This window comes from Typopeltis vanoorti, chromosome 1, assembly GCF_054136105.1.
Source record: "Typopeltis vanoorti isolate ZY-2024b chromosome 1, IOZ_Tvanoo_1.0, whole genome shotgun sequence".
NCBI lineage: Eukaryota > Metazoa > Arthropoda > Arachnida > Uropygi > Thelyphonidae > Typopeltis > Typopeltis vanoorti.
Window position 1 is genome coordinate 137,884,726 of NC_143549.1, and position 23,922 is coordinate 137,908,647.

Here is a 23,922-nt window from a genome sequence, read left to right on the forward strand (position 1 = left end):
ATTTAATAAACTCCAGGAAGGAGTTTTAAAAGAGGTATACCGTGAGTAGACATATCGATACAAAATAAATAACGGAAAAAATTCACATAGAAAGATTATTTAATAGTATAATTTTCGCCTGTGTGTCACAGGCATCTTCAGTACATTAAGCTCAAAATTAAACACTAACTGACAATTCCAAAAAGCACCACCTAAGTAGCTGGTGTAAGATAACTAAAAAGGTCAATAACTTTCCTAATTAATTTTTCCTAGTTAATTTTGAACTTAATGTACTGAAGATGCCTGTGACACACAGGCGAAAATTATACTATTAAATAATCTTTCTATGTGAGTTTTTTCCATTATTTATTTTGTATCGAAACTCCAGGAAGAAATATAGTTGAGCTTTTGTCTTTAGGAGAAGGAAAATGGGAAGATAATTTGTTAATAGGTGAATACGTAGCTGTTAACTCATATTTCTTCAGAATTCTTGCGATAGGTTCCGAAATCCCAGAGATGTAAGGAATTGGAACTCAACGTATCAAATCTTTGTTGTTTTGTGGTGGGTTATAAGAATCGAGAAGGTGTTGAGTTCTCTTTTCAGAAAAGCCATTGAGTTTCATGTGTTGTTGGATAGTAGAAAGTTCTTTCTATAGAAAATTAGAAGTAGAACAATTAGTTTTTGCTCTTCTGATAAGATATTTTATGATTCCTGTTTTTTGACAAGGATGACGGGCTGATTCTTTAAGAATATAACGACCTGTGAACGTTCGTTTCCTGTAAACTGTAGTTGTAAGAGTATTTGAAGGTGACTGGAGGAGGAGAAAGTCCAAAAAAGATAACTGGTTGTTTTCTTCCATTTCCATAGTAATCTTTATACAATGATGTAAGGAATTGATACTATTTAAAAAAGAAGGTAAGGAGTCTTTATTGTGCTGCCATACAGTAAAGATGTCTTCTATATATCTTACCCAAAAGGATAGTTGAGGGAATATAGATGAGAAGAGGACTTTTTCTAGATGTTCTAAATAAAAGTTGACTAAAGCAGGAGAGAGAGGACTTCCCATGGCTGTTCCTTCTACTTGGCTATAAAATTTGTTTTGACATAAGAAATATCCAGTGTATTACAAAATGAAATAGTTTTATGTCTTCTGGAAAGATGTCAGCAAGTAATTTTAAAGTCTCCTTGAGAGGTACATTTGTATATAAAGATTCTATACCAAAGCTCACCATAAGATCTGTAGGTTGCAATGAGACATTTTTTAATTTTTCTAAGAAATCTGAGGAGTTTTTTAGAATGGAACTAGAGTTACCTATGTGAGATTTCAATAATTTAGCTAGATATTTGGCTATAGGGTAAGTAGGAGAATCAATACAATCTACTATTGGATGAAGAGGAAAGTCAATCTTATGTATTTTAGGAAGACCATAAAATCTAGGAGGTCTTGCAAAATGAATTTTAAGTCTTTCAATTGTGTCTCTATCTAAACTGATGACTTCATCTAAGAGAGAATTTAATTTCTTTAGTTGTCTGCTGGTTGAATTATAATCAAGTTCTTGATATGTGGAGCGATCTCGAAGAAAAAGAGAAAGTTTTTTCTTCTGTAATTTGCTGAGTCCATAACTACTGTTGTTTTTCCCTTGTCAGCTTTGTTGATAATGAGGTGATTGTTTTTTCTAAAGGACTGTCAAGATTTCATTTCAGAAAGAGATATGTTGGAAGAAGGAAGTTTGGCCTTAAGTAGAGAAGAAGTGACTTCTAGCAAAGAGCATTAGCTTTATCACTAGTTAGATGACTGAGATTCCATTCAATATTAACTAGGAAATCTAAATATGGTATCTTATTGGGAACAATAAAAAATCATGTCCTTTTGACAGGATGAGGGTTTCGCTATCAGTTAGAGGACGTCCGGATATATTGACAATCCAAGTCTGGAGTTTTGAAGGGCTTGAATTGTTTAGACGAAAGAGCTTCATATTTTCGGTTGAGTTGTTGACTTAGTTTATTATATGCTCATTGAGTAGAACGTTTAGCCATGTTTAGAACTATGTTTGAAAGACGTGGTTCCAAGGTTTGTGGAAATATAGGTGCGAAGATCAGAAATATGATGACTGTGAATAGCAAGATCACATTTAGCAGCTTTAAGTTGGTTATGGATTAACGATAAACTGGTGTTTCGGTAAATATTATGTGCTCCAGGAGATTTTATAGTTTCTTTAATCATAGCGAAATTGGGAATAATCTTGTTGTCGCTTCATTTTTTAAAAAAATCGATCTTTGCTCTTAACCTACCTTGTATAACTGAAAGTTTACCTAATTTACCAGTTATTTTGGTGGCATTTTCCCCGTGAAAGATTAAAATTTGATATTTTAATGATACTTGTGACATAAAGACTAAATAATATATGAACGTAAACACAAGAAAGATATTTAATTAACCAAATATTTCGGTCTGGAAATAGGAGACCATCTTCAGTGGTATTACAACAACAGTTTTAAAAAAAATACAAGGTGGAATACTAACAATAGATCATTTAAAAATAGAACAAGCTGCGTGATGTTATATCACTAAGTATTAAAGTGAATATTTTTAAGCAGAGACATGATTGAAATAAAGATATTAATTAATAATATTAAACAACATAAAATTAATATGAATTAATGAGTTATCCTGATTAGACTTTCCCAGATTTTTGATATAGATATATACAGTCATTCTGATTCAGGTTAGGAAGATGGAGTAAGGCCTCTACACTTTCTTTGAATAAACGTTCAAATTTATAATGGGGATCTATGTAAGAGGCAAGTTTTTGCCCAAAGGATGTTGTGGTTAGTTTCAATCTCATGCTGAGCCAATCCAGATTTTCAGGTTTGTTGTGATGAATAGAGGATTGATGTTCTTGGATTCTTTTTTTTTTTTTTTTTCAAGAGAATGTCCAGTTTGTCCAAAATAGGAGAGGTTATCAGTTGCAGGGAATTTGATAAACTCCAGGAAGATATAGTTGAACGTTTGTCTTTAGGAGAAGGAAAATGGGAAGATAATTTGTTAATATTGAATACATAGCTGTTAACTCATATTTCTTTAGAATTCCTGCGATAGGTTCTGAAATCCCGGTGATGTAAAGAATTGGAACTCGACATATTGAATGTTCGTTGTTTTGTGGTGGATTATAAGAATCGAGAAGATGTTGAGTACTCTTTTCCGAAAAGCCATTGAGTTACATGTGTTGTTGGATAGTAGAAAGTTCTTTCTGTAGAAAATTAGAAGTAGAACAATTAGTTTTGGCTCTTCTGATAAGACATTTTATGATTCCTGTTTTTTGACAAGGATGATGGGCTGATTCTTTAAGAATATAACGACCTGTGAATGTTGGTTTCCTATAAACTGTAGTTGTAAGAGTATTTGAAGGTGACCAGATAAGGAGAATGTCTAAAAAAGATAACTGGTTGTTTTCTTTTCTTCCCATTTCCTTCTCCTAAAGACAAACACTCAACTATATCTCTTCCTGAAGTTTATCAAATTCCCTTCAACTGTGATCCCTCCTATTTTGGACAAACTGGATTTTCTCTTGAAAAAAGAATCCAAAGAATCCAAATCCAAAGAATCCAAAGAATCACTCCACATATCAAGAACTTGATTATAATCCAACCAGCAGACAAATAAAGAAATTAAATTCTCTCTTAGATGAAGTCATCGGTTTAGATAGAGACACAATCGAAAAACATAAAATTCATTTTGCAAGACCTCCTAGATTTTATGGTCATCCTAAAATACATAAGATTGACTTTCCTCTTCGTCCAATATTAGATTTTACTGATTCTCCTACTTACCCTATAGCCAAATATATAGCTAAATTATTGAAATCTCACATAGGCAACTCTAGTTCCATTCTAAAAAACTCCTCAGATTTCTTAGAAAAATTAAAAAATGTCTCATTGCAGATCTTATGGTGAGCTTTGGTGTAGAATCTTTATATACAAATGTACCTCTCAAGGAGACTTTAAAATTACTTGCTGACATCTTTCCAGAAGACATTATAAAACTATTTCGTTTTGTAATACACTCTGGATATTTCTCATGTCAAAAGAAATTTTACAGCCAAGTAGAAGGAACAGCCATGGGAAGTCATCTCTCTCTCCTGCTTTAGCCAACTTTTATTTAGAACATCTAGAAAAAGTCCTCTTCTCATCTATTTTCCCTCAACTATCCTTTTGGGTAAGATATATAGAAGACATCTTTACTGTATGGCTGCACAATAAAGACTCCTTACCTTCTTTTTTAAATAGTATCAGTTCCTTACATCATCGTATAATGTTCACTATGGAAATGGAAGAAAACAACCAGTTGTCTTTTTTAGACATTCTCCTCATCCGGTCACCTTGAAATATTCTTACAACTACAGTTTACAGGAAACGAACGTTCACAGGTCGTTATATTCTTAAAGAATCAGCCCATCATCCATGTCAAAAAACAGGAATCATAAAATATCTTATCAGAAGAGCCAAATCAAATTGTTCTGCTTCTAATTTTCTACAGAAAGAACTTTCTACTATCCAACAACACATGAAACTCAATAGCTTTTCCGAAAAGAGTACTCAACATCTTCTCAATTCTTATAATCCACAACAAAACAACGAACATTCAATACGTCGAGTTCCAATTCCTTACATCTCCTGGATTTCAGAACCTATCACAAGAATTCTGAAGAAGCTGTTGACTCATATTTCTTCATGTTTCCAACATGAAGAAATATGAGTCAACAGCTACGTATTCATCTATTAACAAATTATCTTCCCATTTCCTTCTCCTAAAGACAAATGCTCAACTATATCTCTTCCTGAACTTTATCGAATTCCCTGCAACTGTGATCTCTCCTATTTTGGACAAACTAGACATTCTCTTGCCAGGTGCTTTATTGTTTTTCATCTGTTTTATTGCGTTTTGTTGGTTTACAAGTATCTTGGCCTCTCTTTTATCTTCTATGGTAGATATGATTTCTTGGGTTATCCACTGTTTGTTTATTTTGGGTTTGGAACCTAGAGTGTCTTTTGCAATTGATAACACTGTTTCTTTTCCTTCTTCCCAATATTTTCCACTGTTCTGGAAGATGGAGGGTTTTAATTTCAAGCAAATCTGTTCTAAAAATCGACTTCTGCTTGAGATATTTTTTAGTTTTGATAGGTTGATGTTTTCTCCTTTTCTGATATTATTTTTCCTGTTGAATTTTATCTTCACTTTGGCAGTTAATATTTCGTGGTCAGTGTCTAAATCAAAACTTCTTAATGTTCGTACATTATTTACTGATCTTTTCCATTGTTTGTTTATGATGATATAGTCTATGCAGTTCTTTATATTACCATCTGGGGGATGTCCATGTATATTTATTATTAGGGCGTTGATAGAACAATGTGTTTGTAATCATTAGATCGTTTGCTTTACAGAAGTGGAGTAATTGTTCTCCTCTGTTGTTAAGCTCTCCATATCCAAATTTCCCCATCACATCTTTTTTGTCTACTGTGAACTGTCCTATTTTAGCATTAAAATCTCCCATCACTATCATGAGTTCTCTATTTTTGAAATTATCTATTTCCTGTTGTAGTTCTTCATAGAAATTTTCTATTTCTTCCTCTGAATGGTTACTGTCTGGTGCATATATTTGGATTATTTTAATTGTTTGATCTTTTTCTTTTGCTTGAAGTTTGGCTGTTATTATTCTAGGAGACACTGGGTTTATTTCAATTACTGGGTGTGTGAGTTTCTTTTCAATTAATAATGCAACTCCTCCTCTGTGTATATCTTTTCTTCCTGAGGGGTACAGTCTTCCTTCTGGTAAATCCATGAATCCATCTCCGCACCAATGTGTCTCTGATAAACCTAAAATACTCCATTCCAGTCTTTTTAAATTTTCCTGGACTAATTGCAATTTTCGAGGTCGGTATAGTGATCTTATGTTGAGGGTGGCTACATGTTTCACATCCTTGGCTGACCACATTGCTGATTTTTCATCTACTCTATGTGGTCTTTGAGTAGATGCATCAGTTGTCCCGTATGCAGTAGCACTATCTCGGTTTTGTAGACTTTCTCCTGCTCATGAAAGTTACTGGCATAATAATGTAGCCAGCTTGCCATGCCTCTGCTACAGCTCTTTATTCTTTATTCAGAGCAACATTTAGGGACATTAAATCATGGGAAAGATATATAGTTTTGGCCATGGGTTCGATTAATAGCAAGGCACTGGAAGCATCCTATCTCTTAAGTTTGCATATAGCGAAAACAGAGAAACCTCATTCTATCGGGGAAAATTTACTACTTTCAGTAAAACTGCTATAAAAGATGTGGTAAAAACTATGTTTGGCAACAAATTACTAAAGGATGTTGATTTGCTTCCTTTTTCAAATGACACTATTTGGTTGCAAAATTAATGATATGGCAGGTGACGTAGAATCTCAGTTAATCGAAAGAGTTAAGAAGAGCCCTTATTATGCGTTACAAATAGACAAGACTACTGACGTCACAAATGATGCGCAGTTAATATGCTACGTAAGATATGCGCATGATAACAGCATTCATGACAATATTCTGTTTTGTAGAACTTTGTCATCCCAAACAACTGGAGAAGAAATATTTCACACTTTCAATAATTACATAATACACAAAGGGATCCAGTGGGAAAAATGTATGGGCTTCTGTTCAGATGTAGCCTACACCCTTGACAGGCAGGCATAGTGGGGTTGTTTCTAAGGTCAAGGAAGTAGCTCCGGATATGAATTGAGTTCATTGTTTCATACATAAAGAAGCATTAGCCTCCAAAGGAATGCACCAGAGTTTAAAACTGTGCTATACAACACTGTAAAGCAAGTTAATTTTATTAAGGCTCGATCATTAAATAACATGTTATTTTCAGTACTCTGTGATGAAATGGACAGTGAATATGTACAACTTTTGCTTCATTCTGAAATTCACTGGCTTTCCAGGGCCCAAGTACTAACAAGGTTATTTCAATTAAGGCAAGAAGTTTTATTGTTTGTAAATAAACATAATACTGATTTTGCATCATTCCTTGTTTGATGAAGCATGGTTATCAATACTGTCCTATCTTTCAGACATTTTTTCAAAATTAAATGAACTAAACCTCTCCCTTCAGGGAAATTCTTCAACTGTTCTTGATGCCTACAACAAAATAAAGGCATTCGAGAAAAAACTGGTGTTATGGATTAGTTATGTAAAAGACAGACAATTTGCACCTTTCCAACATCAGAATCCTTTTTAGTGGAAAATTATATTTTTATTGATTTTGAGTAGAAACTCAGAAAAACTCTGGAAAAGATTTATGACCATCTCAAACCTGAAACAGAATTTTGAAACATATTTTCCGAATAACTTTTATAAGAAATTTCTGTGGCTTTGTGATCCATTTCAGGCTTACAGTCACTAGAACGACCTTTCATTATTGAAAAAAGAACAGTTAATTTGAGCTTTCAAGCGACAGTGGGCTTAAAATGCAATTCCATGATCTTGGTTTGGCTCAATTCTGGATCTCACCTTCAGTGAGAAGTGAATTTTCCAAATTATCTGAAGAAGCATTGAAAATCATCTTGCAGTTTTCTACGACCTATCTTTGTGAGAAAGGATTTTCATCACTTCTTCAAATAAAAACAAAATGCAGAAATCATCTTAGTGTGTGCCGATCTTCGACAGAAGTTGACCAGTATTGAACCAGATATCCAGCACCTCTGATATAATATTAAATAAATAATATTATATCATATTATTTGTTTAATAAAAATTAAAACTTTGTTCAATGATGATACACTTTTAATCATTTACTTCCAATTTAATTATGTTTCCATATGTATATTATATATATATATATATATATATATATATATATATATTTAGCATAGTATATATGTTATGTATATTATATTTGTTATACATTTTCCCAAATGTTAGTAATCCCCACATAGAATTTTTTAAAAAATTACATAACTCAGTGGTCCGTAGAATCGTTTTGGCATTTTACTGGTCCTTGGGCTTAGAAAGGTTGAGACATTTCAAAAGACAGTTCTTTGAGATATTACAAAACATCCAAATTTGCAAGTTTATTTCTTCATGAAAAGCACTTCCTTCAAACACAATTCATTTAGTGCAACCTTTTGCCTTTTATCATGTTGAGTACTACCACATGACCCTTTTGTGCACGATTTGAAAATTTTAATGTGTACCAGCTTTCTACTGGAAATTACCAGCTATACAAATTGCCACAAGCTGATTCTTCTGAATTTGGAGTTGTAATCTTCAGAAATAATGTTCATCCTTAGGTTTTGGACACCAGTGTATAACACATGTTATATCACATCCTAAATATTGAAAGTATGTTGTTTGTTCTAGAGTTTGGTTTTCAATTACTATTTTAGTTTTTTATGGGATATTTATCCCAGAATACCAGCCTGTGTAGCTCAATGGATGTGGCATTTGCATACCACAGCGCTTGACTTCCATGAAGGAAGACTTTGTTTCAAATCTAGTCACCGACTAGAAGAAATTTTTCTATGCCTTTTTTCGACCAGTTCCCAAGTTAGTCAATCTCTGGCATGGGCAAGTGGGTTTTTTGTCCCGTAAACTCAAGAAAATCGACTGTAGAACCGGCTATCTCTGATTGGCTGCCAGTGGGAGATTGAACTGCTCACTCAGTCTCCAAAAGTTAGATAGGGCTAAACGGCCTGGCCTACTCCCTATACGGGAATAAAAAGTCATTAGCTTAGCTGATTGCCATAATTTTCTTTAATGAAATTCGCCAATTGTATCCACTAGTTAGTGGTAAATAGTAAATAGATCTCTGAAGCTTCTTTTCTGATTTTTGTATGATTACTTGATCATCTTCAAAATGCTTTATGTTTACTGTTGTATGTTGATTGATGTTTATTCCAATATTTACTACAGATTTCCACTTTCTTATTAGGTTATCTATCCAATGCTTGTCCATCCAAGAAAATGGGTTGAGTCCACTATTTAGGGATTTTAGGCAATTAATGCAGCTAGCTTGCCATTCCTCTGCTGTATCCCCTAAGGGCAAGTATTTATGGCTATAAAGCTGCATGTTCAAAGGGCCAGTTTCTTTATTTTGAAGGATGAAAAACCTGAGTCCAGAAGATAAAAAAAAAAACATCCACCTCCAAAAAACTTCCAATGGTAAGTTAGCCTGTATGAGACTGGCTAACTCATTTGATTGAAAACACCTGATAAAGGTTCCTCACATCACAGATGGGATTCAAACCCAGGTTTGAATCCCATCTGTGATGTGAGGAACCCATCAAAACAGTTCATTTATACTAACTGAGCTATGGAGTCTCCGTCAGACTTCCTGATGAATTTCTATTTCTTCTGCAGTGTATTCATTAATAGTTATGATTACAGTTGTATTGTTATATAGGCTCTTAATTGGTACTTTGATTAGAAAATGCCTAAGTTCGATTCTCGTCATGACAGGAGGAATCTTTATATGGACTTTTTCAATCGAAGGTGAGTTAGCCAATCTCATATGGAGGTAGCAGGGTTTTTCATCCCGCATACAGACAAATCGGCCCTTCAGAACACACGCAATTTACAAACAAAAAAATACTAGCTGTGGTTGTTGTGGGCAGTAGATGTAGGTGATTGGTAGTAGAGGTTCCATGTAGCAGTGGAGACGGAGAGTTGTACAGTAGGTGTCCTCCCGCGGAGTCTTCAGACTCCTTAGAGGTGTCACGAATAATAATAATTGCATTTAATAACTGTTTTGGATAGCCTATCTTCTATTCCATAATTTTTGTCTGTTATATTTTTTATATGTGAGCCATAGAAAGATTACAAAATTTATAGCAGATCAGTGCTTTGGGTGGGCAAGAGGATAAGAAGAAAGGAGGAATGAAATTAGGAGAGGACCTTCTGAAGAAAGGTCATATTAACTCAAAGGCTTTTTCATAAACTATAAATGCTGGGGGATGGGATCTTTAATTAAATTCTCATCTTTTTTCGATGATTAATTTTAGTCTGAATACATCATCATCGATGCAACCTTGATCCCTCCTAAAACAAGCCTGTTTATCTGATAACATAACTATCAGCAATATTGGCAAGTCTTCCATTTAAAATTTTACTGTATAATTATTGTATAAATATTATTGTAACCAGCCTGGTTGGCCGAGTGTTAATGTACCCACTCTCCAGCCAAAAGACTGAAAGTTCAGATCCCACCTTAGACATGGATGTTTGTGATTGTCTGTGAAAATACTAGTGGTGGTAGTCGGCAGTAGATGGTGTTGGTGTAGATGATGAAGGTAGTTGGTGGAATGGTGGAGATGGAGAGTTGTAGAGTAGGTGTCCTCTCTTGATGAGTCTTTGGACTCCCTGGAGGTGTTATGTAATAATAATTTATATGCTGTATTTAATGTGCTAGTTCTGCTGTAATTTTCTCATAAGTGAAAATTACAGCACAACTGTATTTTCTCATATATTGTAAATAATCCAACAACTATTTAACAGATTCAGGAATCTTACTTTAAAAGAGGTATCAGAGTTAATACTTAATTCTGAAGTGATTCTATCTGTTCCTGCTGCGTTTCTATATTTTGTTGTTGATAAAGCTTCTTCTGTTTCCACATCTTCAATAAATTTATTCCTGTATTATTTCCATTTCCATTTTATGTTTCTTCCTTACTAAGGGATGGATTGTATTGTACTATAGCTGTCTGTAATGTTGTATCCATTCTTCTTTAGATATTCCCAAAATTTCTGCTACATCTTTGTCTGATTTAATCAGATGTTTCAGTTATCTTATTGCCTTTTAAAATAAAGTAACAAGAGTGTTTGATAAGAGAAAAGTATATACTGTCATTTTTTTTTTTTTATTATTACAAAGGCATTTGACAGGGTGTCATATGATAAGCTGATATTTAAGTTATGGATTTAAATATCAGATTAGTGAATTGGATTAGAGATTGGCTGTCTGATAGATATCAAAGATTTGTGTATGGGAAAGCCTTATCAAGAAAAAGGCAGTTCAAAAGTGAGATTCCACAGGACTCTGTACTAAGTCTTTAGCTGTTAAACTTTACGTTCAGTAATATGGTCACTAGATTGCAGATATATATTCAGTTGTTTGCAAATGATGGGAAGCTTGGAGATTTATTAGTAACAGTGCTGATGTTTTGGTCCTTCAGTTCAGGAGGATTTGAATATGCTAGACAGGTAAGCGATTGAAGAGGGATTCCAGTTTAATGCAACAAAATATAAGGCTTGACATTTGTAGTCCAAATGGTCAAGACAACAAAAATTAATGAAAAGTTGCATAAGAAGTAGAGGAGGAAAGTGATCTTGGAGTGATAATTGATAGATATTTGAACTTGGGGGGGGGGGGGTGGCATCACAAAGGTTGTGAAGATAACCTAGAAGTTTGCTTGAATACTAATAAGCATGTTGACCAGTAGATAAAAGAGTAGCAATTTCATTGTATGAAGCTTTGATTACATCACATCTGGATTATATTATTGTGCTCAGATTTTGTCACTGGGATTTGAAGGGGATAAAATTAACTTTTGAGAGGCTATACAGAGGTAGATAACAAAAATAATTTCAATGTTAGTTATGAGAATAGACTGAGGGCATGAAACTGCAGAGTTTGGTGGACAGAAGAGGTGATGTGATTGAGATATTTAAACTATTAAGAAGTTGTTACAGGAGTGGTACTGGGGAAGTCTTTCATATGGTAGAGCAAAGGGAAGGAGCAAGGACAATAGGTGATCCCTGGAAGTGGTGAGTAAAAGAGTGAGAAGTGCTTTTTTTTTTCATGGACAGTCATTGGACCATGGAATGCATTGCCTGATAGTTTGAGAATGTGAACAAGTGCACCTTCCACAATGGATATTGTGACTCCATGGAGATCCTGAATAATAATAATAATAATAACAACAACAATAATAATACTGTTCTTCCATGTGCAACTTGCTAATACCTATTAGTCAAACTGTTGGCAAACTTGCTAATCTCTTATCTAATCCTGGTCATCCCATTTTAATTACCAACTTTTACTGTGACAGTCTATCAAAATTGCAAAAACTAGATATACTACAGTACAGGCATTTCCTTTGTCCAATACATTTGCCATATTTTGTATTACTTAAGTAGATTGCCAAGTCTCGACTTAACCTAAAACAGCAACTTAGTACCGGATCCAAGTCGTCACAAGTCTCTGCAGCACTTTAACTAACTCCAGAAGCATGGACTGATTTGTCATTTGAAGCCACATTATCATCATGTACAAAGGGGGATGATAAGACTTAGTAATAAAATTCTTTCACTTTCCAAAAAGTGAAACAATTTTATCCTCTTTCCACTTCTTTAGGACTTTCTTGTTGCAAGGTTTCCATGCACCACTCTCCCTGTAACATTCCTTTAAAACATGCAGTGATATTCTTGAAAGTTCTGGTTTGTAGATCACAAATAATTCTGAGACAGATATATTTTATTAGTTCCATAATTATTGAAGAGTTTTTGTATATTTTATATACACTTCTTTGGGAGAGTTTTTAAAAAAATAGTTAGATGACAAGTGAGAGACATTTACTGTATACAGGCTGACTAATGGAATCAAGTGGTGTGCCTGTACCACCCATTTATCTTGCATAGCATATGCTGTATGAACAGTGGATTTCATAAACCCCCTGGTTTTTAAGAGCTAGTAGGATGGTTTAGAAGAATGTAAAAATATTGAGAACTTGCACATGGAGATGAAGATACTAATGCAAAGTTGAAGTGTTTTAGATATTTTGTCTGTTAAATTCTGGATATAAGGTAGGGTTACTCTGTCTTTGTATTTTTGATTTTCATGGTTAATTGCTATGACCTAGGTGGCAGTTGTAAGATTTTGTTGATCATCTTGTTTTTATATACATGAGATAGACAAAGTCGCATAGGTGTGGCTTGAGGTGTTTAAATTCTTGATTCCTCTTCCCTATATTGCTAGAGATGTATGTTCTGCCATCATCATCATCATCAAATTCCTGATATGTACCCTCAAGGGGGGGGGTGTACAGGATATGATAGTACTATATGAGAAACTTATCATTATTAACTTCCTATCTACATTTTTCCTCCAAATCAATCTGTTACCTGTCAAGACTCCAACATTATCAGATCTTATATTTCTATCTTCTAAGGCACTTTTTACCATATCAATCCACCTATATCTTGGTCTTCCTCTGGGTCTTTTTCCTACCAACCTGGCAGAGAACACTTGTTTTGCTAATCTTTCCTCTCCCATTTGGTTTAAGTGACCATGCCACCTGAGATTAGCTTTTCTAATGCACTCCTGAATGCCAACAATGTCAAATTCTTTCCTAATAGCCTCGTTTTTAATATGATATTGTCACTGAAGCCATCTGTTCATGCCTCTAATCTTTCGCAGGACTCTCATACCTGTGGTCTCTAGTCTTTGGTCAAGCGTTTTATTTCTAACCCAGCTCTCAGATCCATAAATTAAACTTGGTTTATACTCTGTCCCTCAGCATTTTAATTCCTAGAATTTTGTGTAGGATGATTGTGTGATATAGCATAAAGGAATCTTCCAGTGCGGTTAGGCTTACTGTATGCTGAATAAATTAGTGTGCTTCCTTCAGAGTCTTCTAGGAGTGCGTTAAGAAATGGTATACCTGTTGGTTTTAAGTTCAAGAGTAAAATGTAGACATGGGTGTAAGCTGTTCAGGTATCTTGTGAATTCTTCTGTTTGCTTTGTCTAATCTATCCAGATGATGAAATATGTCATTCATATAGTAAAGCCATATTTTGGGCTTTTAATGGTAGTTGTTCAAGGTGCCCTTTTTCAAATAACTCCATGAATAAAGTGAATAAAAGCAGAAACAGAGATGAGCCCATTACAAGACCCTCTTTTAGTATATAGTATTTCCTTGAAAGTGGAAGAAAGTTTGTAGTTTTTGAATTGTAAGATAGTATCTAGTGGGAAAATATTTTGTATCATGTATAAGATTTCTGCTCTGGGATCATTAGTAAACAGATTCATAACATCTAGGCTTGCAAAAAAGGTTCAATGGTTCTATCATTAATTCCTTCATTTTTGAAGGAAATGTGAATTGTTTGTTTACAGAAGAGTCCCTTCTTGTATGTAGTACTCTCTGTTAACTATGAAAGACACTAGGTAAATTTCTAGTGTCTACAAAACATTGTCAATCAATTAATCAGATTCCTAAAAATAAACACCATAAATGATCTTTTTTATTCACTTGATAACTGATTTACCCACATGGTTTGGTACTGGAAATGTTCCTAACTTGACACATTTTTACATATCATGTCTGTATAGTAGAAGTGGTTTAATGTTTTTTATCATTTATGCAAGGATTCCTAAATAATGCTCCAGTTGAGTTCATTTTTGTATATAGAGTAATTTTCATGTTTTATCTTGATATAAATTTTTTACTTTATTTCTTCTAGTTAACTTTCACAAATAAAGCACTTTTTTTGCATCATTTACAGATGTGGTCAACTGATTATGTGCAGGTACCTATTGAATGTGGCAATAAAATTGCTAATGTGAAAATAGATAGTAATGAAGATAATGAAGAAAAAGTTAGTCCACATTTATCTCCAACTTCCTCCTTTATAAAAGAGAAGGAGCATATGGAATCAAAAGCTGAGGAAATTGTGAGAAGGATGAGTCTAGCTGGTTCGGAACATGATGAAAGTCTGTTTAATGAGGAATTATTGCGAAGAGGCTCTCTACATCATGGTACCAAACCCACTCTTACTAAAAGTGCATCTGGAAGTTCCATATCGGAAGAGGAGGAAGAAGAAGCAGAAGAAACGGAAAGTATGTACATTCTTTTTATCTTTTGTATACTGAATTGCAACAATTAATAATAATGATATTACATGAACATCACCAATGACCTATTGTTAGAGATCCACTCTATTCACACACCACCTACCATATCTTTCTTGACTTCATTCATGCATGATGCATTTATGATTTCCATCAGCAACCCATCCATCCATTCATTCAGCAAGAAAGAAATCTAGTTATGCTCTCAGTAGCCACACTCCAACCCTACTAATCTTTCATGATTAACATGCATTTCACTCCTGCCACACTGAAAAATGTCATCTACCTCCATCATATAAAATATTTTTATGAGCTTCTACGTCTTTCATGTCACTTCACCTCTGTCCATTTAACATCATTCATAGCTTGCATTCCTTAATCTTTACTCATACACCTTACATTCTGTAGTCTCAGTATCATTATGGTTATTTGCCTGTGCTTTTTCACAAGATGCAGAGGCTCCATGTCTTCCTTATTCTTACATATCAGTAAGTGCTCTTCTCAGTAATGCTGTCATTTGTTGTTTTTACCACTTTTGTTAAATTTTAATTCCCTGTCCATCATCAGTCCAAGATTCCCAACTGTATTAGTTTTGTACAGCAAAATCCCACTGATACCATGTGAATGTTCTTCAGTCTAAGAGGTGTAACTTAGACTTGTTCAACATTTTGCATTTGACAAAATGTTGAACAAGGTCATTTCATTTGTCCATAACACCATTCTCTCTCTCTCCCTCTCTCTCTGATCTTCTTTTTCCAAGACCTTAATTATGACTCCAGAGATACTGATTGGCCTATAATTTGCTCATCTGTTTTAATTTGGTACAGTACAATTACCCTTGCTACTTTCCAGACTTTGCTTGTGTTAAGACTTAAACAACAATGTAAAATGCTTTACCAAGCTGTTCACATATGTTGAAATCAACCTACCCCAGCTACAGGGTCAGATTTATGAATAAGCTAGACAAGCTACAGCTTAGGGCCTCACATTACAAGAACCTCACCTCAGTATAGATAACCTAAATTTTACCCAGGAGAAAAGGGGGGGGGGGACTCTTAATAGTTTATAGCTTAGTGTCCACAAGAACCTTAAATCCAGCCCTGCCAGCTACCATGTTTGTATTAAGATTTTGAAATATTTCTAATATATCCTGGTTATAACTAATTATTATTATTCTCATAATCTAATTTTAATTTTTAATAAAAGCAAAATCAGATTATAAGAAGTATTAGGCATTATAGCACTGCTTCAGACCGCCTCTAAATTTGTCACAATTCCTTGCCAATAGTTCATCTTTTTCTCTTTTTAATTGAACCTCCTCATGCCCAGCCACCTACCAGATCAGCGTTGCACAGTCACATTGACAAATTAGTGGAATTATGCCAGCCTCATTTATGAATGCATCTTCTGGCACTATAACTAAATCTAATATCTTCTAACTTCAGGTCCATTCTACCTGAAATAGCGTTCTCTTTGCAATGGTATCAATTCTTCTTTCTTCACAGTCTCTGTTCTAGTAATTAAAATCACCATAATGATAACCTGCCTTGTATAATTTTTCAATAGATTTCACTCCTAACTACATATTTAAGGGGGGGGGGGTAGATATGCAGACTTTCGAGAGACAGTTGAGTGTGTGTAATATGCCTAAGCGAGTAGGAAAGACCACGAATCAGAATGGGATAGTTAGTATAAGGCATCAAAATAGGGATGGGACAAATCGGCTTCTGCAATTCATGTATACTAATGCCAGAAGTATTAGGAACAAGAAGGAAGAATTTTTGGCCTTGGTTGGCACTTCCAGACCACAGGTTATTACATTAGTGAAACATGGCTGACAGAAGATCACACAGCTAGTGGGATTGAATGTGAGGGTTATGGTGTGTTCAGGAATAACAGGGAGAATAAAATGGGGGGAGGAGTGTTATTGATGATAGCTGATGAGCTACAGCCAAGGAGAATAGAAGTGGAACTGCAGGATAGAGTAAAGAGCACATTTGAGGCTATTTGGTGTAAGATTGAAACTAGCAGAACAAAATATACAGTTGGGTGCTGCTATAGACCAGATGATGGAATAGATGGTGGAGATAGTATGCATAAGCAAATAGAAGAAATGAGTGGAAGGAGGGTAACTATTATGGGAGATTTGAACTATGGTCGCATTGATTGGAGTGAGGAGAGGACACATGGGAGGAAGGAATTGGATTTTATGCGGTTATTAAGGGATAACTATCTGCGACAGCATGTAATGGAAAATACTAGGCGTCAGAGAGTGCTTGACCTAGTAATTACTAGGTCAAGCACTCTCTGACCCCTAGTATTTTTGCAACTGAGAATTTGGCTGTAACGAATATGACCAAGTTGCCACTGTTATGTCGTATATATTTGCTATTGTTATATCGATGCTCTATATTTAATTATATCCTTTCTTACTTCAACCTCTTCTATCAAATCCTACCGCTTGCGCCTTTTGTTATGTGGCCTTCTCTGTTTTATTTTTATCATTATGTTTCCTTTTTATTTATTTTATTTTTTTATTCTTATTTTAATTTTAACTTTTATCACGTCTTAGTGTTAATGTTATCAAATCTTTACAATCCTTCTTTTATTCTATACTTATCGTTGGGTCTGAGCCTTTGTTCTATCATACTATTCTTTATTCATTTTTAATTTTTTCCTTACTTAATTTAACTTTCTAAGGGCCGCCAGAAATCCCTGTTCCCTGAATACTATGAGCTATCCTATTCACTCAGGCAAATTTATTTACTGTGCCAGCCTGGGCCTTAAGGGTACAGGTAAACTCAGCCTAAGAATAGTCATAGATTATCGTCCCGCCTATTGGTCTCCGACTGGGTGACTTCACCGATCAGCATACGGGACTTTCTATTTCCGAGAATGTATGCATCACGATATCTTCTCAGATGTGATGTCCGTGGATACTTACGCTGCTCTTGTAGCGTTAGGGTGATCTTTGCCCTATGTTGCTGAATAACTTGCATTCTTTCACTTGTAGAAATTCACTAATAATTTCTCTTATAACTGCCCCTTTTTTTGCTGACTTACATTCATACTTGACACACAGATACATTAATTTTAATTTACATAATTCAAAGTTTAATATACAAGATATTGTTTACAAAAAAAACATAGTTATACTGTGCTAAAAAATAAGTATGCATATTTATTTTATGTTTACTGTTAGATTCTGGAATGATGACATCATGTAAAAATGAGGTCGCCTATTTTAGATCTAACACCACCAATTGGTAAGAGTGATCATAGGGTCTTGACTTGGGAGGTGGCAAAAGGTGTGGAATTTACAATTAAGACAGGGTACGTGTGGAATTATCGGGCTGGTAAGTATGACAAGCTTAGAAGTTTGATTGGTTCAGTGCTATGGTATGTACAACTGCAAGGGCTAAAAGTTGATAGTGCATGGGAGGCGGTTAAGAAGTGTTTGCATGAAGCAATGGCTGACAGTATACCTAGAGTCCGAATAATAAATCAAGTAGGGGTTAAATGGATGAATAACACCATTAAGCTTGAGCTGCAAAGAAAGAAACAACTATGGAGAGAATTTAAGGAGAAAGGTGACTGGCAGGCACATGAATGGTATAAAAGCACAGGCCAGAAGGGTAACGAGTGTGGTAAGAAAAGCAAAAAAGGATTATGAAAGAACATTCACCATACAGGCTAAAGAGAATCCCAAACAGTTTTTTCGATATGTTGCAAGTAAAAGAAAAATCTATATGGCAGAATGATTTTAAAGAATGCCGATGGTAGGGAAGTAACCAAATCAGTTGATATAGTTGAATTACTGAGCGATCACTTTGCAAGAATATATCATCCAGGTGGTGACATTGCAGAAAGGAATGAACCAATAGATTATACGGGAACTGTGGTAAATGAAGTGGAGGTGAGTAGACTATTGCAAAACCTGAATGTCAATACATCTGTGGGATTGGATGGTATACCAGCTCATGTCGTACGTGAAGTGGCTAAAGAATTGTCAGTACCCTTGACCATTTTGTTTAATTTGAGTCTCGGATCTGGGTTAGTCCCGAATTACTGAAGGGTTTCTATAAGATTAATCCGGAAGATATTTTCGAGAATAGGACTGGTGGTGTGAGGACTAGGGGCCATACATGGAAGTTGGATAAGAATGTGGTTAGCAGGGCTGTTAGAGCTAGGTTTTTTACTTGGAGAGTGGTGAATGAGTGGAATAAGCTGCCAGATTCTGTTGTGGGTGCTGTGACCGTGAATGAGTTCAAGGCGAGGTATGATAGATACTGTGTGAATGTCGAATAGTTGTTCTTGACATGATGTTAGTTAAGGCCTCCCTCGATGAGTCTGTCAACTCCTTGGAGTTGCCCAAAATAATAATAATAATATTTGAGAGAAAAATCTATTTCTTGACACTCAAATAATGATAACTGACATCCCATTTTATATGTTGCTCTGCATCTTCTGTAGTTATTTTGACTTAAATTAACAACCAGCAGTTCAACATTCACCTAAACCCATTATATAGTATGTTACATTCACGAGGATATACTGTATGTACCTGGAAGGGTGGTTCTTATGAAGTTGCGATCAAGAACACTGCAGATCCAGATAAGTTTTTTTGTTAATTAGCTATGAGTTTTTATGTGTTTATATGTCAGAGTTGCTGTAGAAGTTGTATGCTAGTAGTGTGTGTGTGTGTGTATGTGTGTGCTGGATTGTTTCACTTTTCTTACAATTCTTCTTATAAAAGAAAAAAAATGGAAATTGCTTGTCTATAAATGAATTAAAATGTGAGGTGCTACATGTACTTGTTATGGATTTTTAAAGTGGATAAAAGGAAAGTAGATGCAAAGTGAAACTTGAATGTGGAGTTGGTACATAGTCATATATAGGTGACTGAGGAAAGAATGTATCATGAGGAATGGGTGCTTGTCTGATAGTGAAGGGAGAAAATCTGAAAAAGCGGTGAGAGAGTGGTATGAAAATCATGAAATGCAGGGTGAGGTATCTGGAGAAAGAAGCATTTGATAGTGGTGTAAGTGATGTGAGCATAGGGAAAGCTAGGAAGAGCAAGTGTGTTACATATGCACCGACTGATATATCAAAGAGTAGTGAGACAGAATTCTCTATCAATAACAAGCTTTACATTATTTTTTGAGAAAGCCCTCAAAAGAAAATGGACATTGAGAAGTCCAAATGGAGAAATAAAAAATGAAATAGATTATATACTGTGTAATAATAAAGAAATAGTTCAAGCTACCTCAGTACTAAATGAAGTAAAAACAGGAAGCATCCACCAACTGGTGAGAGCCAAAATTAAAATAAACCCAAATCAGAAAGAATAAAATAGCTAAACAACAAAAAATTAAGAAGTTTTGACTTAAAACCTATTGAAAACAAGAAAACGAAGAAAAACTCAATCAAAAACTAGACATATATTTGAAGAAGTCAAATAAAATAGAAACCTAACGGAAGTAATAATCTCAGCAGCCAACGAATTCAAAAGCAACAAACAACAGAAAGACCATAAGCTTTCATAGAAACCCTTACAACTACTAAAGCTGCAAGGAATATAGGAATAAGAGTGCAGACTTTGTGGTCTTGATACAATCAGTCAGTCCACAGATCATTGGTGTCAGTGAGGTTAATAGAGGATGACATACTCCTGGGAACTGAATCTGTTGGTTATAGCATTTTTCAAAAAGACAAAAGATAAATGGCACAACTCTTCTGATTAGCTCAGAAGAGCTGTGTCTCCTCTATGAGGAACTTGAAGAAAGCAGTAGCGATAATGCCTTTGAGACCATTTGGTGTGAGATGAGTTAGCACAAATTTTAGATATTTAGTAAAGTGTTTCTACTGAATGGGAAATGTAGAGGAAGATGATTCTGAAATGTTTAGACAGATAATGCTGGTGAGTGACAGGAGAATGATAATAATGAGTGACTTCAGCTATGTGAGCATTGACTTGAAGCAGGAAATATGTGAGTAAGGAGATTGAATTTCTTGAACTACTTAGGGACAGCTTATCTTATGCAGCATGTAGTTGAAGCAATGCATAAGGACACAAATGTTGGATTTAATAACATTGTCTCATACAGTGATCATGGTTTTGACATTGGGATTTTATAGAAGAGATATAAAAAAAAACAAAAAACAGAGACATCCCTCAGCAGCAGTAGCATAAAGAATATAAAGAGCAGGGTAAGAAGGTGACAAGTATAGTGAGGAAATAGAAATTGGCCTGTGAAAAGAGATTAGCTAAAGCAGTCAAAAGCCTAGAGAATTCTACAGTAATGTCGCCAGTATAAGAAATTGTGAATATGGAAGATTGACTTTAGTTGCTGGAGATGGAAGATGGGTACCATCTGCTTAAGATGTAGTGGAAATGTTCAATGAGTATTTTGTTCATGCTGTTTCAATGATGTCCTTTGGTTGGAAAGACCTGGGTTCAAATCCCATTTAGGATGCAAAGAACCTTTATCTGGACTTTTCAGCTGAATATGTTAGCCAGTCGCATATTGAGGCTGTAGGGTTTTTTCCTCTTGTAGGGTTTTTCATCCTACAAAACAGGCAAACTGGCCATTAGAAAACACACAATTAACAGACATAATACACTGGCCTCGTAGTCTGAGTTGTTTTGAATGTAAATCCAAAATCATTTTGTTCCTATATTTCGGGTAGGAGGAATTAGGAGTAGTGTTGAATAACAGTAGTAAGGAGAACAGAAGACTGACATTTCAAGAATTGGAAGTGTATAGAATATTAAATAACTGATGTTAATAAGTTTGTGGGATTGGATGAGATGTCATCAAGTATATTACAGGAATGTGCAAAGTAGCTGATTGTGCTGTTGACTTGGTTGTTCAACTGGAGTTTGGCAACAGGAACAATCTCAGAAAAATGGAAAGAATAAAAAATAGTGCCATCCTATCAGATGTAGTGGTGATGTCTTAGAGAGGCTGGTTTGAAACAGAATACAAACCTGGATTAATGAGAATGGATTAATGACAAATTGAGATTAGAAATTACCCATTTCTAATCTAAAGAGAGTAGAAATGGGTTTGCTAATGAGATGTATTGTTTTAGTAACCTGGTTATATTTTATAATAGATTGACTAGTGTATTGCAGAAGAGATGCTTATACAGTGATGTATCTGGATTTTGCTAAGGCATTTGATAGCATACCACATGATGAACTACTGTTGAAATTGAGTAGAATGGGGATTAGATAGTCAATGTAGTCAATTGGTAGCTTAGTTACAGGGATGGTTGACTGATAGGAGCCAGCAAGTTGTGTATGGGGATGCAGTGTTCAAAAAAAAAAGGGGAGGGGGTAAATGATAAGGAAAGGGGGGTACCACAAGGTTCTGTTCTTGGACCACTGTCGTTCCTTCAACTATTGGTCTGAGTGGGAAGTTTGCCTTGTGTATCTTGGGAGACTCATACAATCGTGAGATCAAGGGATGAAGTGACCTAAGAGAAAGACGGATGTTTCTTTGTAACTCCAAGGTGGTTTTTAATAAATTATTAGTCCTATTGTGCAATTCAATCATAGGGTCACTATTAATCTTGGAGTAAGTATCACTGTTTAACGTTCCAAAATTTTATTATGGTAATCAGACTTGTCTAAGATGACAGTCGCATTCCCTTTGTCAGCCGGTAGAATAACGATGTTATTATTATTTTTTAAGGACTTAATAGCTGCTCTTTCAGAGTAAGAAATGTTGACTGGTGGAGGTCTAGCATTATTTATGGTGAAAAATGGCTTCCATATGGCGGAAGTTAGCTTCTTTATTTGGTAATAAAGTTGCCGCCTTTTCTATCTTCATTAAGAGATATTCGTTAGGAATGGAGGTAGGAGCAGTGACAAAATTGTGACCTTTAACAAGTGTGCTTTCTTCTGCCAAAGACAGTTGATGGGAAGATTTCACTTCATTCCTTGATCCCACAATTGTATGGTCTCCCCAAGATACACAAGGCAAACTGCTCACTCAGACCAATAGTTGAAGGCTTACACTCTCCTACCTACAACCTTTCCAAATATTTCGCAACTTTTTCAAGAAATCTTTCCTGAATTTCCTCTTCTCATATTAAAAACTCTGCAGATTTTGTTTCAAAAATCAAGGGCATCAAACTTAAAAAAAAAAACAGATTTAATGGCCAGTTTCGATATTGTTTCTCTCTTTACAAATGTGTGCCTGCTCAAGAAGTCCTCGATCTTCTCAAGAACAAATTATCAAAAAAAACTCTTTGCTCTACTCGCCCATTGCATAAAGTCAGGATACTTCAAATATGACAATAACATCTACTTATAAAACTTGGGTCTGGCCATGGGCAGCCTGCTCTCTCCGATTCTTGCAGATATATTTCTCAATGATTTTGAAGAAAAAGCTATTAACTCCTTTTGCTTAAACCAAAATTTTGGTATCATTATATTGACGATATTTTCCTCATCTGGGAAGATGGTGCCAACAACCTCAATTTAATTTTGAACCACCTAAACAAGTGTCATGAGAAAATCTCTTTTGCCTTCGAACTGGAATCCGATGACTGCCTCCCCTTTCTAGACCTGAAGCTTACCAGATGTGCTGAGAGTATCAAAATCTCAATTTTTAGAAAACCTACTCATACTGACAGATACCTTCATGCTTCTTCCCATCATTACCCACACAAAAATTTGATATTATTTCCACCTTAGCACACCAAGCCAAATCTTTACTTACAGAAGAAGCAGAAATTGAAAATGAATCCCTTTTTCTTAAAAAGACTTTTATTAATAATGGTTTCTCTCCTAATAAGATTGACAAATTTCTTTCTCCCAGTCACGCAACTACTTCTGAAGATCCCTCTTCCCCCAGAGCCTTCATCTCTTTCACCAAAACTGGCAAAAATTCTAAAGAAGTTTAACTTCAGAACTTGCTTTACTATGCTCCCAAAACTTCACTCCATACTTAGTAAACCTAAAGAGAAACATCTTCCAACTCAGTTTCCAGGAGTGTACAAGATTTTATGTCATTGTGGAAAGCCATACTATGGTCAGACTGCTAAATCCATCCT

General features: G+C 35.1%; 1 protein-coding gene across 3 annotated transcripts in view; it reads left to right on the plus strand.

Moving 5' to 3' along the window:
- bchs (WD repeat and FYVE domain containing 3 bchs) overlaps positions 1 to 23,922 on the plus strand; it is a 1,305,514-nt gene that overhangs the window by 1,209,983 nt on the left and 71,609 nt on the right. For all 3 annotated transcript variants that reach the window (XM_090399415.1, XM_090399420.1, XM_090399430.1), the window contains exon 65: positions 14,511 to 14,844. In XM_090399415.1, the coding sequence (XP_090255541.1) occupies positions 14,511 to 14,844 (334 nt within the window). The remainder of the gene's footprint in view (positions 1 to 14,510; positions 14,845 to 23,922) is intronic.